This window comes from Neovison vison, chromosome 6, assembly GCF_020171115.1.
Source record: "Neovison vison isolate M4711 chromosome 6, ASM_NN_V1, whole genome shotgun sequence".
NCBI lineage: Eukaryota > Metazoa > Chordata > Mammalia > Carnivora > Mustelidae > Neogale > Neogale vison.
In genome coordinates this window covers 106797252-106813729 of record NC_058096.1, presented here as the reverse complement: position 1 = coordinate 106813729, position 16478 = coordinate 106797252, and the positions used below count along the sequence as shown (strand labels likewise).

The 16478-nt window shown below is 40.9% G+C and overlaps 1 protein-coding gene across 3 annotated transcripts in view; it reads right to left on the bottom strand.

Annotated features, from left to right (window-relative positions):
- The window catches only part of YEATS2 (YEATS domain containing 2), a 121554-nt gene that overhangs the window by 16849 nt on the left and 88227 nt on the right, over positions 1–16478 (bottom strand). For all 3 annotated transcript variants that reach the window (XM_044251870.1, XM_044251872.1, XM_044251871.1), the window contains exons 17-21: positions 14901–15062; positions 13265–13416; positions 12355–12513; positions 6919–7095; positions 4422–4605 (exon numbers count right to left, since the gene is read on the bottom strand). In XM_044251870.1, coding sequence (XP_044107805.1) covers positions 4422–4605; positions 6919–7095; positions 12355–12513; positions 13265–13416; positions 14901–15062 — 834 coding nt within the window. The remainder of the gene's footprint in view (positions 1–4421; positions 4606–6918; positions 7096–12354; positions 12514–13264; positions 13417–14900; positions 15063–16478) is intronic.

The following is a 16478-nucleotide window of genomic DNA, read 5'->3' as shown; positions in this document are numbered from 1 at the left end:
TGGGATCATGACCCAACCCAAAGCAGACACTTAACAACTGAGCCACCAGGTGCCCCTTGAATGCTGTTTTAAGTTTTATGTGACAGCATTCATCTCTGTTTTGTTCTGTGTGCTATCTCATAATAAAAGCACTTTGTTGTTTTTTACTGGCCCTCTGAATGTCTCCAGTAGTTGTGTAAGGGAAACGAGAGTATGGAAGTTACCCCTAAAGGAAAGTGGGAGAGGATGACCCTTTCTGGAATGGTAAGTGGGAGAGCGCCTGGCTGACTTGGTCAGTTGAGCATTCCACTCTTGACCTTGGGGTCTTGAGTTTGAGCCCCACGTTGCAGGTAGAGTTTGCTTTAAAAAAATGATAAATTGAGAATGTCTGATGTTTGGAAGGTAAGAGCTGCAAAGAGGTAGAAGTTAGAAGACATGGTGAGTACACAGATTTTCAGAGCATTTGATCTATAGGGCTGGTGTGAAGGGGATACAGATAACTGGGCACAGATTAAAGTGAACTCTGAATACTTTGGAACTAATTTTGGAAACATTCTCTAGGCAGCCAGGAGCCAGAAAAGGTTTTTGTTTTTTAAAGATTTTATTTTTATTTGACAGAGACGGAGAATGAGAGACAGGCAAGGGGAGCAGCAGGCAGAGGGAGAGGGAGAAGCAGGTTCTCCGCTGAGCAGAGAACCCGATGTGGGGCTCGATGTGGGGCTCCCTGCTCAGCGGGAAGCCTGCTTCTCCCTCTCCCACTCCCCCTGCTTGTGTTATCTCTCTCAATGTGTTTCTCTGTATCGAATAAATAAATAAAATCTTAAAAAAAAAAAACACAGCATTCAAGGGGCACCTGCGTGGCTCAGTCGATTAAGCATCGGACTCTTGATTTTGGCTCAGTCATGATCTCAGGGTGGTGAGATCCAGCCCTGCGCCAGGCCCCACGCCCCCCCCTCCCCAATCGCTCACATGTTCACTTTCTCTCTCTTAAAAAAAAAAAGAAAAAGAAAAAAGAAAAAAACTACAGGATTCGAGGCTCAAGATACTTTAAGGCACTGGAAAGCAGCGGGTATGAGCAAAAGAAAAGGAAACAAATACTTTCTGAAACAAAGTCTTAAATAAAAAAGAGAATCTTTCTTTGGAATAGATGAATGTCAAATTGGTCTGGTGGTACGTTCTTACTGAGACGTGCCCTCAGAGAAGACGACTATGACCTGGTTTTTCATATTTTTAAAATCCTTATTTTTATCAAAATATTACAGGCTTATCAGTTGAAAATAAAGTGCTAAAAAGGCTTTGAATTAAATACAGTCATCCTTTCCTCCACCTCTCCCCGTCTTCATGTAGTTCCTCAGCAGCATCCACTCTCAACCCTGTTGGCTCCTTCTTTTAGTATTTATCTCAGTAACTTGAAAAGACTGTCTACCGTAGGCCTTAATTTTGATGGCACACACGGACTTGCTATCTGGGTAGACGCAGGCATTTTAAGGCACTTCCACCCCTCACCACCAGTAGTGTTCTCTACTGATCCAAAGAACACCACTACACTGAGATTCCATTTTGTTCTCTGGAGATAATATTTGCTCTTTTTTTAGTTCTTAGTTCTCCTTCAACATCTTACCAAGTCTTCCCACTTTCTTCAAAACTGCTATAAACCACCTCCCCCCTTATATAATTCTCCGTATGGTCAGCTCTCCTAGGTAACTTCTAGTTCCACTCTTTCTAAGAGAGAGCTTTGCCTAGCTCTCTGATCTGCTCCACTGGGTCTTCCAGGCCTGCGGACCCGTGGCCATCCTGGGACATCCTTCACCATTACCCTGGGAATTCCCTTTGCCTTCCTTCTATACTGGATCTCGTTTCTTCTTCTTTCTTGCTCTATACCTCTTCACTCTGGTAAAAAAATACATATTTTAGTAATGTCTTGAGACAGGGAGCACAAGAGAGAGTTAGAACTGTGCCTGTCAGAAAATATTTCTACCCTCACTCTCAGGAATTACCCGGCTGGCAACAGAATTCTCGGCTACAAGTCATTTTCCCCTAGAATTTTGAAGAGCAGGCTCACAGCTTCCAGCACTGCTGAGAAGCCCAATGATAATGTAATTTCTGAACTTTTCTTCTTCTGATGGCTTGTCAGACCCTCTCCTTGTCCCTGGGGTCTTGATTTCATGAACAAACGGTGCCTCCATGTGAGGCGTCTTTCATTCCCTGTGCCAGACACTGTGCCTTTTGAGCTTGGAAGTTTGTCTCTTCAATTCTGAGATAAACTGTTTCCTTTCTTGGATCATTTCCTTCCCACTATCTTCTGTTTTCTTTCTGGTACTTCTTTTAGTTTGATATTGCCAGGACTCCCTGATACACCACCGAATTTTGTTTAGTGTCCACTTCTTGGTTTGCTCTCTGTTTCTACCTTGTGCCCCAGAGTTTAGTCTAAATGCTACAGCCAGTGATTCTGTGGAAAGGTGAGGCAGATCATGTTATGCCTTTGTTTTAAATCTTCCAGTGGCTTCCCTTGGAATAAAAGTCAAAGTTCTTAACATGACCTCCAAAGGCCCTATGTGATTTGGCCTCTATCACTCTGACTTTATGTCCCAGTACTCTTTCCCTTGCTCATTCTGCTCCAGGCACAACAGTGACCTTGTTCAAAATACTCCATAATGCACACACACAAAATTAAATTAAAAAATTAATGGTTATACCGCAGTTAAAACAGAGCTGACATATATACAAAAAAATTAACGGGCAGCGGAAAATAGTTTGGCTCTTCTGTGAAAACATTATATACAGAAAGTTTCAGCAGAAGCATCTCAGGAAATGAGAACTTAAAGCCAGGAGACTTCGTTTACTTCATGTTAAAAACTTAATTAGAAAAGGGGAAGGCGGGAGTGTCTGGGTGGTGCAGTTGGTTAAGCACGTGGCTCTTGATTTTGGATCAGGTCACGATCTCAGGGTGGTGGGATTAAGCCTGCACCAGGCTTCAATGCTCAGTGGGGAGTCTGCTGGAGAGTCTCTCTCTCCCTCTGCCCCTCACTCTAACCCCCATTGAGCTCTCTAAAAAAAGAAAAGGAGAGGGCATTTATTTCTCATAAAGTGATCCTCTATTTCTACAATTTCTACTCCAATCCCAACACAGTGCCTGCAAACATTCCGTTAGCAGAGAACAGCACTCTCTATACTAGAACTTGCTCGATGGTAACTGGTAGGTGGAAGTCATGGGAAAAACTACCACCCTTTATCTCTGGTCTCGAACTACCCAAAAAAAAAAAAGACACGGGGGCTTGGGGACACGTATGAAATGTAGCAATAATAGCAATAAGAATAACAACACTCACAATCTTTTATCCAAAGGCACTAAGGTACTCGCGTGTATGTGTGTGTTAACGTATGTTTTTGTGTGTCAATCAGTGCCAGTGGGTAAGCTGTTATTGATCTGTAACAAGGTCACACAGAATCTAAGAGTGTTCAGAAACATTTCTAACAGTGTGACGCTGCTGTGACATTTTTATTGTACTTTACAGGAGTATCTGCCCTCAAGCAATTAGTATTTTTGTGGCAAAACACAAATATTCATAGTCAGTCATATAAACAGCCTGTCCAACAGAGGTCAGATTTCACACTAAAATTAGTTACGCAAACAAAGAAAAAACCACCTTTGGTCTTCACAGCTTTTTTGGATTTGAGAGTTCAAGGAAATGCAGACAAGGATACTAAACTCTCTAATAGCGGCGATTATTTATATAATGGCTACTACATGTTGGACAGCAGTCTAAGCACTTACAGATGGATTCATTAATCCTCTCAACCGTATGACAGTATTATTATCAACCTTATTTTACAGCCAAGGAAACTGAACCAAGTTTTTCAACTAAGGCAGTTTGGCTCCAGGATTTGTGCTGTATATTAACCAACAAAGTGAAAGGCACACTCTTCGGGGCCATGTGGGGTGGCCCACAGAGAGCAGCCATCTTGCCCGACTGCACACATGTCACTCCAACGCTACCCAACATAACACCTCACGTCAAAAATCACAACTTGGAGTCATCAAGGCTAACTTTTATTTTATATACTGTTTATGAAAGTATGTTTTATAATGTCTTCCATTCAAAACTGATGGTAATAAAAAAAAATGATAATGTAAGGAGAGTAAATTTTCAGTTCTCCACAAAGTTACATGATGAAAACAGTTAAAATACTCCACAGAGCTCTGGATGGCTAAAATCTTATTATATCATTTAAAAATTATTATTCCATCCACAAACCATTTCGGACTTAAGGATTTATGTGTAGATTTTAGGAATAAATGATCAAAAATGCAGCTATATGGAAAATATTGCTGAGTTAACTATTTTTAACAACTTACTATACAAAATATCATGAAGACCTTCCAAAAAATGTCCTAGTCCAAAGAAGGCAGAGAGCAAGAATGTCCTTATGATACAACTGACCTGACACGGTGGCCTTCCCAGAGATGGGGTTTGGCGTGGGCACCAGGGATGTGGCGCTGATGACGGAGGGAGCTGCAGCCTTGCAGGTTGGCATGGGGGCCTGGCTCACACACACTGCTTGCTGCCCAGAAGTTTTCACTACAGAACCGATAGCAGATGATGAACTGGGAGTTGTTCCTTCTGACTGCTCACACACAGGGCCAAAAATAGTACAAATTAAGAAGAAAGCAGTGTAACTTACTTAGAACAATGACTGCCATGTAGTATATTCAAAAATGTTATCTATTAGCTATTATTTTTAACTACCCGTTAAATGCCATGTCATTTAAATACCATTGCCTCTCTTGTTCGGTGTTTCCAACTCTGAACTTTCAGAGTTTACGGGCCAGAAAAGTTTTTAAATTTTTAATGGCTACCATATTAAGAAGAACAACAAAAACCAAAAACCCTCATCACCTATTACATCACTTCATAAAAGGATATTTCAACACCAAAAAGAGGAAGTCATAAACTCAGAATATAAAAGTGGAATATAATGAGTTTTATTAAAAACTCACTATAATGTCTTAACATTTGTCTCATTCATCCCACCAACATCTACTACATGGCAGGCATGACATTAAATGCTAGGGCCCAGGGGTGCCTGGGTGGCTCAGTGGGTTAAGCCCCTGCCTTTGGCCCAGGTCATGATCTTGGGGTCCTGGGATCAAGTCCCGCATTGGGCTCTCTGCTCAGTGGGGAGCCTGCTTTCCCCTCCCTCTCTCTGCCTGCCTCTCTGCCTACTTGTGATCTCTGTCTGTCAAATGAATAAAGCTTAAAAAAAAAAATTTATAAATGCTAGGGCCCAGAGATAAAAGCCCTCAAGGAGGACAGGGTTACCAAACTATGATGAGTGCTATAGTAGGCCTGGTACAAGGTACTATTAAAATGGAGAGAAAAATTACTGTTTCTGTCTAGGGATGGGAAGCGGAGAGTACTGGGAAAACTTCATGTACAAACATGGCGCTTTAGGGGAATCCTCAAAATTTAAGACAAGGAAAGGGGGAGACAAAGGAATGTTTCTTGGCAGAAGTTGGCAGAAGATAGTAGATAGAAAGAGAAGCATGAAAGAACACAATATGTTCAAGGAACTACAAAGTAAGAGTGATATGACTAAGCATATGAAAGGTCTAGTAGGAGGAGATAAAGCCTGGAAAAAGAACTTGAGGTGCCAAGACAATTCAACGGGGAAACAGACTTCAACTATTGCTGGGCCAACTGGCTATCTATATACAAAAGAATGAAGTTTGGTCCCTACCTCACACCATGTAAAAATTAACTCAAAATGATCAAAGACCTACATATAAGAGCTAAAACTATAAAACTCTTCGAAGAAAATACTGGCTCAAATTTTGTGAATTTGGATTAGGCAATGGCGTCTTAGCTATATCAACAGCATAAGCAATAAAAGGAAAATAAACTGAACTTCATCAAAATTTAAAAATTTTGTGGTTTTCAAAGAGTACGCTCAAGAAAGTGAAAAGATGTCCCACAGAGTGGGAGAAAATTTTTGCAAATCTAATAAGAGACTCATATCTAGCATATCTAAAGAACACTTAAAACTCAGTAATAAAAAAGAATAAATAATGAGCAGAGGATCTGAAGAGAATTCTCCCAAGAAGATACAGAAATGGACAATAAGTACATGCAAAGATGCTCAGTATCATTAGCTATCACGGAAATGCAAATCAAACCCACAATGAGATACCATTTCACACTCACCAGAATGGCTATAACAACAAGAAAAAATGTACAAGAACAAGCATCAGCAAGGATGTGGAAAAACTGGAGCCCTCATACATTGCTGGTAGGAGTCTAAAATGGTGCAGCTATTTGGAAAAACTGGCAGTTCCTCAAAATGCTAAACAGCTTATGATATGACCAGGAATCCCTATGTATATAGCAAAAAAAACCCCAAAACGTATGATTATACAAAAACTTGAACATAAATGTTCACAGTAGCATTATTCATCATAGTCAAAAGGTAGAAACCATCCATATGTCCATAAACTAATAAATATATAAACAGAATGTGATATGGCCATAAAATTGGATATTGACTATTCACGTATAAAGTAGTACTAATACATGCTACAACGTGGATAAACCCTGAAAATATGAGAAAGAAGCCAGACACAAGAAAGATCAGTGGTTGTCTAGTATCGGGGGTTGGGGCGGGGAGAGGGGGAACAGGGAGTGACGGCTATTGCTTATGGAGTTCGCTTGAGGAGTGATTAAACACTCTACAACAGATAGTGATGACGACTGCACAACCTTGAGAATATAATAAAAACCACAGAACTGCACACTTGAAAATGGAGAATTTCAGGGCATGTGAACTGTATTTTAAGTTTTTAAAAAAGATAAATATGACCCACTGGTATACCTGCTAAATATCTTAAGTTTTTACTACTTTTGATGTTGCGTTACGATTTTCTACTGTCATGATAATCCTCACCGGCTGGGCAGGACCGTTTGCTGAGAGGGCCACAGCTGGGGAAGTGGCCGTTGTGATCACCCCTCCTGCCACTCTGAGCATGGTGGTTCCAGGCTTTGAGAGTTGCGAGGTGGCTGGCACAGACTTCAGTGTGCTATCAGATATTTTCATTAGCGATGCTTGTCCCCCAGGGGCTGCCTGCAGAAACAAAATGGGTGGAAGTAATAAAGTTGCCTTGGTTCACAGGCACAGTTTATTCCTTACCTAGGCAGAGCCCATGAATCAGAGCATATCCAAGAAGGTCTTGCTAATCACATATAGGTGTTTGGGCACCTTTCCAGTAAGCTCTCAAGTCTGACTTTTTACGTACAGACATTTCTTTACCTCTAATGCAGATTAAGTAAAGGAATGCATTCGCAAGTCACTATTTGACAGCAGTGACTGCAGAGATACCAGGTCATGTGTTATCAGAATTTGCTCTTAAATGTACACGTAACCTTTAAACATGAAAATCTAAACAAGATGGGCCAGATTTAAATGGGTACCTTAAGTGCTCTAGGCTGGTTCAGGCTCAGATTTTTACTACCATTCAACAAATGTAGTACCATTCAACAAACTACAGTATTACTGGGTTAAATCAAGGCTCAGCAAGTTTTTCCTGTAAATGCCATAAGTGTGTAGAGCACTGCAAGCCATATGGTCTTTGTTTCAACTCCTCAGCTCTACTGTTACAGCATGAAACACGTGTGGCTGTGTGCCAATAAATTATTTATAAAAACAGGAAGCCTCGGGCATAGTATGCAGACCTCCTGTCCCAAACAACTGCTTAATGCCCAAATTAATACACTCCACAAGCAGAGACCATTCTTCAGTCCTTGAGGAGCTACTTTGTGTCAGGATGGAAGAAAGCATTTTTATGTGCCTTACGTCATTCAACCTTGTCATAAACTTGATAGGGTAGGTTCTAGTCTCATTTTACAGATGAAGAGATTAAGGTCAGTAGTTTTACCAGGATCACACAGTTAGTAACGGGAGGAGCCATGACTAGAATCTAGAAGCAGTAGCCACAGCATAACTTATTATGCATTGGAGTCTGAGGCAAATTAAAACCACAATGAGGTATCACTTCATACTCACAAAAATGGCTAAAAATGTAAAGAAGGTCCTCCGTGTTGTTGAGGATATAGGACAACTGGAACTCTCTCACGTTACTTATGGGAGAGTCAAATGGTACAACCACTTTGCAAACCATTTGTCAGTTTCTTATAAACGCTCTTATACACATATACTTACCCTAGGACCTAGCTATTCTACTGCACAAAAGAGCTATACAAGAATGTTCACAGCGGTATGGTTCATAATAAAAAACCAGAAATAATCCAAGTGTCTATCAACAGCAGAATAAAAGTCGTACAAGAAAATACTACTTAAGAATAAAAAAGAATAGGAGCACCTGGGTGGCTCAGCGGGTTAAGCCTCTGCCTTCAGCCCAGGTCATGATCTCAGGGTCCTGGGATTGAGTCCCGAATCAGGCTCTCTGCTCAGCAGGGAGCCTGCCCCGCCCCCCGCCATCTCTCTCTGCCTGCCTCTGCCTACTTGTGATCTCTCTGTCAAATAAATAAATAAAATCTTAAAAAATAAGAAAGAATAAACTACTGATACACATATGAATAAATCTCAAAAACATGTTAGAACAACAGAAAATGGACATGAAAGACGATATACTATATAGTTTTACTGACATGAAGTTCAGAAACAGAGATTAGCTCATCTATGGTGACAGAAATAGAAAAATGAAGACTGAAAGCGAAATAAGGGTACATTTTAGAGTGATGGAAATGTTCTGTATCTTGACTGGGATAGTGCTTGCATGATTTTACACATTGGTCAACACTCACTGAACAGTACACTTACGATCTGTGCACTGCTCTATGTAAATAATACTTATTAAAAAGCAACGATAATTGTTCTGCTGTAGCCAAACAGGGAGAATGCCACTACACTGGCTGCAACCATAAGCAGGAAAGAAGAAATAAGCTAAGATTTTAAAGAACTGCCTGAAGAATTCTGGGACCTCATATCTGTTTAAATACTAAGCACACCTGACCAAAGGGAAATTAGTACTCAAAGAAACCAAACACTAGAAATATGAAAAGATCAGTGATCAAAAAAAAGGGGGGGGAAGATGCATAACTATCATAATCAAGAATGAAAGGGAGGGGTGCCTGGGTGGCTCAGTTGGTTATGCATCTGACTCTTTTTTTTTTTTTTTAAAGATTTTATTTATTTATTTGACAGAGAGATCACAAGTAGGCAGAGAGGCAGGCAGAGAGAGAGGGGGGAGCAGGCTCCCCACCGAGCAGAGAGCCTGATGTGGGGCTTAATCCCAGGACCCTGGGATCATGACCTGAGCCGAAGGCAGAGGCTTAACCCACTGAGCCACCCAGGCGCCCCTGCATATGACTCTTGATTTCAGCTCAGGTCATGATCTCAGGGTTGTGAGATCGAGCCCCGCAGCAGGCTGGCCCCATGCTGGGTGTGGAGCCTGCTTAAGATGCTCTCTCTTCCTCTGCCTCTCCCTGCAACCCCCCAATCCCCACTCAGGCACTCTTGCTCTAAAAAGAAAAAAAGAAAAGAATATAAAAAGGGGGCCATCCAAATATTTTACAGACATTAAAAGGATAATAAAGGAAAATTATGAACGATTTTATTCTAGTAAATTCAACCACTTAGATGAAATGGACACATTTCCTTGAAGCTGTAACTTATCAAACCTCCCTCAAGATGAAACAAATAACCTGAATAGTCCTGTATCCAGTAAATAAATTGAAATTGTAGTTAAAAACCTTCCCAATTAACAAGACTCTAGGCCATTATGGCTTCACTGGTATACTCAAGACAGTCAAGAAACAATACCAAATCTACATAAAATCTTCGCAAAAAAGTGAATAGAAGAGAAAAGTTCCTAACTCATTTTAGGAGGTCAGCATCACTCTATTATCAAAACCAGACAAGAATTATGAAGAGAACCATGGACCAATAACCCTTACAGAAATTCTAAACAAAATTTTATGAAATGAAATCCAATAATACCTTCAAACAAGATAACATGTCAAAACCAAATGGGTTTTCAAGGGCTACAGGGCTAGTTTAACACTTTTTAAAAACCTTTTTAAAAACTTTCATGTTTTTTAAGTAATCTCTAGGCCCAATGTAGGGCTCGAACTCATGACCCTGAGATCCAGAGTCACATGCTCCATCAGCTGAGTCAGACAGCCACCCCTTGGTTTAACATCTTAAAAATTAATGTAATTCACCATGTTAACAAAAAAAGAAAAACCATACTATCTTCTCAACAAACACAGAAAAAACATTTGACAAAAATGCAATATCTGCATTCCATGCTTTGAGAGCTACTGATTTAGACACAGAGGAAATGCACTATTTTTTTGATAAATGTTATCTTACTGCCTACATCCTTCCAAACCTTGTTTGCTTCATTTGGTAAATTTCTGAGATTTAGATATAGATTGTCTGGCAGGTAATTATGATATCCCTCACCCAGCTAAAATTCCCTGTCATTGTTCTTTGGCTTATACTAAAAAACTCTACAGAAACAGGTACCAAAACCCCTACAGCATTTACTTTTTTTTTTTTTTTTTTTTTTTAGATTTTATTTATTTATTTGACAGACAGAGATCACAAGTAGGCAGAGAGGCAGGCAGAGAGGGGGGGAAGCAGGTAAGCAGGTTCCCTGCTGAGCAGAGAGCCCAACACGGGGCTTGATCCCAGCACCTGAGATCATGACCTGAGCCAAAGGCAGAGGCTTTAACCCACTGAGCCATCCAGGCACCCCCAGCATTTACTTTTTTTTTTTTTTTACAACTAGCCCTTGAACAACAGGGCTTTGAGCTACACATGTCCACTTACATGTGGGGTTTTTTAAATTGTCATTTTAAGAAGGCTCCCTGCCCAACATGGGACTTGAACTCACAACCCTGATATCAAGAGTCAGATATTCTACTGACTAAGCCTGTCAGGTAGGTGCCCTAGTGGGTTTGTTTGTTTGTTTTAATAAATACATTATAGTTCTGATGGAACTAGAGCGTATCATGCTTAGCGAAATAAGTCAAGCGGAGAAAGACAACTATCATATGATCTCCCTGATATGAGGGAGTGGTGATGCAACATGGGGGCCTAAGTGGGTAGGAGAAGAATCCATGAAACAAGATGGGATAGGGAGGGAGACAAACCATAAGTGACTCTTAATCTCACGAAACAAACTGTGGGTTGCTGGGGGGAGGGGGGTTGGGAGAAGGGGGGTAGGGTTATGGACATTGGGGAGGGTATGTGCTTTTGGGTAAATTGGAAGGGGAGATGAACCATGAGAGACTATGGACTCTGAAAAACAATCTGAGGGGTTTGAAGTGGCGGGGGGGTGGGAGGTTGGGGTACAAGGTGGTGGGTATTATAGAGGGCACGGCTTGCATGGAGCACTGGGTGTGGTGAAAAAATAATGAATACTGTTTTTCTGAAAATAAATAAATTGGAAAAAAAAATAAATACATTATAGTTCTGTAAATATTCCTTCTTCTTTAGGATTTTTTTTAAAGATTATATTTATTTACTTGACAGAGAAAATAACAGCAAGAGACGGAACACAGGCAGGGGGAGTGGGAGAGGGAGAAGCAGGCTTCCCAATGAGCAGAGAGCCCGATGTAGGGCTCATCCCAGGACCCTGGGATCATGACCTGAGCCAAAGGCAGATGTTTAAAGACTAAGCCACGCAGGTGCTCCTTAAAAAAAATGACTTTTTAGTAACATTTTCTTTTCTCTAGCTTATTTGATTGTCAGAATAGAGTATATAATACATACAACGTACAAAATGTGTGTTGATCGACCATGTTTTTGGTAAGGCTCCCGGTCAATGGTAGGCTATTAACAGTGGGGGAAGTCTAGTTATATGTGAATTTTCCACTGCATGAGAGGTTGGCGCCCCAACACCCACAATGAGCAAGGGTCAAGTGTATAAGGATATTGTGGCTGTCATCACCTATTCCACATTTAGAATCTCCTATATATGAAGTTCCTCCAGAGAAATTTTTAGAATGAGGTATTAAGAAAATTTTATTTCTTTTAAGGAAATATTACGTAGGTATTCTTTTTTTTTTTTTTTGCCTCTCACAAATAGTGTGAATTTTATAACTGATCATGCTTTTGATTTGCTTTGGTAAATATTATATAGGACATAACTGTCTGCATATCTAAGAACTCTCTGGCCTTATCTTCTCATTCTACTTAAATTTCCCCAAATCTCAAGATTTTATCCTTATTTTTCTATTCTATTTTATTGTTCATTTTCTCATGCAACCTTAATTTCTTCATGGAAAGAGATAAGCTGTAAACATTTAAATAAACGCCATCACCAGCCTATATTTGGGGAATATGAATATTTACCTGGGTAAACAAAGTGGTTTTTTGTCCAGAGATGACTTTTAATGTTTGTTGTCCTTGTGCAGAAGATGTGCTGACTCCCAGTGTTCCTTGGACCACTGACCCAGTAGTCAGCTGTTTTCCAGATGTCTGGGGTGATGGCTGACCAACTAAAAATGTACCCTAAGTTAGAAACAAATAAAGAACTACTCAGTAATTTGTGAAGTTCAAATGACTTGCCCTCTTTAAATCACAAGGTCCCATGATACAAGCTACAACGCCCCCCCTTCAATTCTGCAACTCAGCCAAAATAACTGAAAAGAACAGCTCTGTTCTCGATGTCACCAGCAATAGCTATCCCCACTTCTGAAACTTGGCACAGGAGTTACGGGGGAGGCTGCTGGAAATGTAAGCTCTACAACCTCATCCATAAATTTTGAGTTATTCAGGCTGATAACTACCCATCCTTCTCAATACGAACATCTAGACCAAAACCCCATGACCTTCCTTAGAAAGGAGTCAAGACTAAAAGCAGCAAGGGGAAAGAATCCAGCCTACCTCCAAATGCCAAAACCTGATGGTATCTTTTTGGTTACTCTTTTCCAACAGAAAATTTTCAATTGCTTATTAACACTATTAATTACCTCACGGATTTAGGAAGCAACAATCTGTGAGTCCAAAAGCTCTAGGTTTAAGTCCAAATTCAAGGACTGGTTTAGCAGAGAGATCTTGGAAAAGTTACTTAAGTCTTTCTGAATCTCCATGTCCCCTTCTCTCAAAACAAAACAAGCCCCAAATAATACAGATTTATAACGTGACTAAAATGTTAGTACTGACTCCTGGTTCCAGAGATGTAAAGATAAATCCACTATAACTAAAGGCTGTTGTCAAATAACGAAATGATTTGAAAGACACTGGTCACAAATGTTCCGACCTGAGGAGTCTGCTTCAGGATGTAAGATGTGTAAGTCAGGTGCTGGGAGATCCCTCCTGGGCCAGCGGGGCTCTGGGTCCCTCCTGTGCCACCGCCACTGCCACCGCCTCCCCCACCGCCGCCACTACCTGCAGCTGAGCCAGACTGGAGGTCTGAAAATACAACAAAATGACAGCAACATCATAAGAAATAGTAAGAGGCTTACCAGAAAAAACAGATGAGCCCAGAGAGACATTTCCTTTACAGCAAGATTCCTTCCCGTTCCTATTTTCTCCTGGCTTTTTGTGGTAATATACCTATTCTGTGAGAAGGGTAAGGAGAATGCCCGAGAATTAAGGACTGAAATGGATTTCCTTTCAACTGAAGGACAGCTGACTAGTTCAGCAATCCATACAGTGAAGAACTTGGTTTTTAACAAGACTTCTGACTTTGTTGTGGGAGACAAGGAAGAGTCTGATACTGACACTTTCTAACCAAGTATAGACTATACACTCAGAAAAGCGCTTCTCAACGTTCTGGCCTCTCATTCAATTTCAGTGACACTGCTGGAATTTGTTATAATTTCACAGTGCTCTCTTTTCTGCCTCCCTCTGTCCTAAAAAAAAAAACAAAAAAACAAAAAACAAACAAACAAACCCAAAACGTGTTTTCCTCATATTAATAATGGCTCCAGAGCCTCATCCCCACCTCCTTTTAAATTCCATTTTAAAGTCTCTGGATCCTCTTTAATTCCCTTTTGGTGACATAATGTATATAAACTAAAACCTAGGTGCCTTTCTGGGTGAACTACGGAATCCTCACATTGTCCTTTTCTTACACATCTCACTTTTATATACCACTGCTTAGGGAGGACGGAGCAATTCCAGGGTGAGAGAACAGAAATCACCCATTACAGTCAGTAAACAACATGGTTACTCGCTCACAGGCTACATTTGGCAATGGCAGCTCGTTTCTAGTGAACCTAATTGCTATACCAATTATACTTCTGATTCAGAGGGAAATAATTCCCTTTACCCTTTCCTTTCCAACACTATCCAAACTGTTTTTCTGTATAGGTCAAAGCAAAAGTTTGTTAAGTCTAGATAAACCACCTAATTTCCTTGGGGTTTTGAGGCTTATACCCTAAGGCTGACCCTGTATGTCTCTTTCCATCTCCAAACCTGGCAAACTTAAGGTGCACATCTGAGTAACAGTAGGCAGAGACACTTATTTCCACTCCTACTCCTATCCCCTCCAAAATAAATGACACAGGCTTCCAGCTACCATGTCCCCGGGTATCCCAGGTTTTCAGATACCATTGAAAAGAACTCTCTCGTTTATAGTTCACACGGACAGCTTTCTCCCAGCGCAGGCTCAGGAGCCATCCCACTCTCGTGCGATCTGTTCTGACCCCAGACTCTGACCCTAATTACTATAATGTAAAATATAACAGTGTTGCCTCCTAGGACTATGATTACTTAGACCCACTTCTAGTTAAGTTATGTGCAAGTTTTAAATCCACGCAGGCAAATACTACCATCATACCACCACAGAGAGCTAGGGAAACACGTCCTGAAACAGGTAAGAGGTGCCCTCGGGTGGAAGAGATGAACATACCCAGAGACCCAAGAACCAAATGATTTAATGACGGACTGACTAGCATTGTTGGTAGCTCGCAGGATGGCTCCTTGAGGGATCAGCAGCAATTTCCCTTTTCCTGAAGGGTTCTTGCTGTTCGTTGTAAGGTAGAGTTTAGTGCCAGGAGGCAAATTTGCCAAGTTGGCCAAATTAGTGGCTGGTAGCTGCAATGTTGCCATTACTAAAATGGTAAAGGGAAAAAAGAAAAAAAAATTAAGAGTAAAAAACAGTAAGTAAGACAAATTAGAACTGAGGGCAATGCTACTATTAAAATTAAAAATACAGAATAATAAAACACTTATTTAAAAAACACAAATAGTAAACTGCACAGTTTTCTTAGATACATAATACTTAAAAGGCTGATATTCTTAAATATCTTGCTAATTAAAAAATAACTTATATATAAGAAGAGTTTGCTATAAATTACAAAGGAAATTTGTATTTGTACATAAATAGGACAACCATATGTCCCAGTTTGCCCAGAACAGTTCCAGTTTACACCTGTGTCCCATTTCCACACCTATGTCCTAATCATTATGAACAGTGACTCTTTTTACTCTCAAAAGTACTATGGCTGAGACAATCAAAGAAATGTTATTTGTAGATGAATACATATTTCCTCCTGAAATCTGTTTAATGTCCCTTTAACTAATTTTTAATAATGAAGGAATCTGTAGATTTGAAACAAGACTTCTAACCTCTCTCACTTTCTAAGAAATAAAAAAACGCCACAGTCAACAACTGGCACGTATAATATGAAATGATCGTTCACCTTTTTAAAATCTCATTTATGTTGTTTCTCTCTTAGAATTCACTTTTCATGCACACGGCTGTAAACCTCTAAATGTGACTCTTCAGTGAAAATGTACACATCAAAATTTCCACAGCGACCCTGAATTCAAATCTCCATGAAATGAAGCCTACAGACTGACGTCAGTCACCACAGGCAAAGGACTCTCAGAGACCCCCAGCCTGCGGCCTGAGTCCTCTTTCTCGTAACCACTTTACAGCGCAAGCATAGGGAAGCAAGCACCCTGGAAGCTGCGCCAGAACAGTAGGACTGACTAAAATCTGAGAGCCAGCCCTCTCTACTACTGCCACAACTCATCCCAGCTCACACCACCGTACATTTGTACACTGTCCAGCAAACCTCTCTGGTCAGTCGCCAGCACCCGGAGTCCAGCCCACACTGCTCTGCATTCCTGATCTGAACCCACCTCCTCAGCGCTTCCTCCTCCCCCACCCAGCTCTTTCACCGCGCCCCCAGGAATTCCTGCTCTGGTCATGATACCCTCTAGACCCCCGACCTCTTTGAACATTAGCTCTTTTTGTGGTAATTAAACACTGAGTCCTCTGAAGACACAGGACTTCCCCAGAAGCCCCCTTAGCTTACCGCTGTTTTTTTACTCTCACCTCAGTGTCTGAGGGCCACGACTAGGGGAGGCGCCTTTGTGCTCTCCAGTGTGGCTTCCAGACCACCACCACCCTTCATTCTGGAAGAAAACCTGTGGTTCCTGTGAGGCTCATGCCTGGCTCTACCACCTTACTTCACCCTTCTCTGTTATTTACTGAACTCCCAGCAACTTCCCCTCACTTG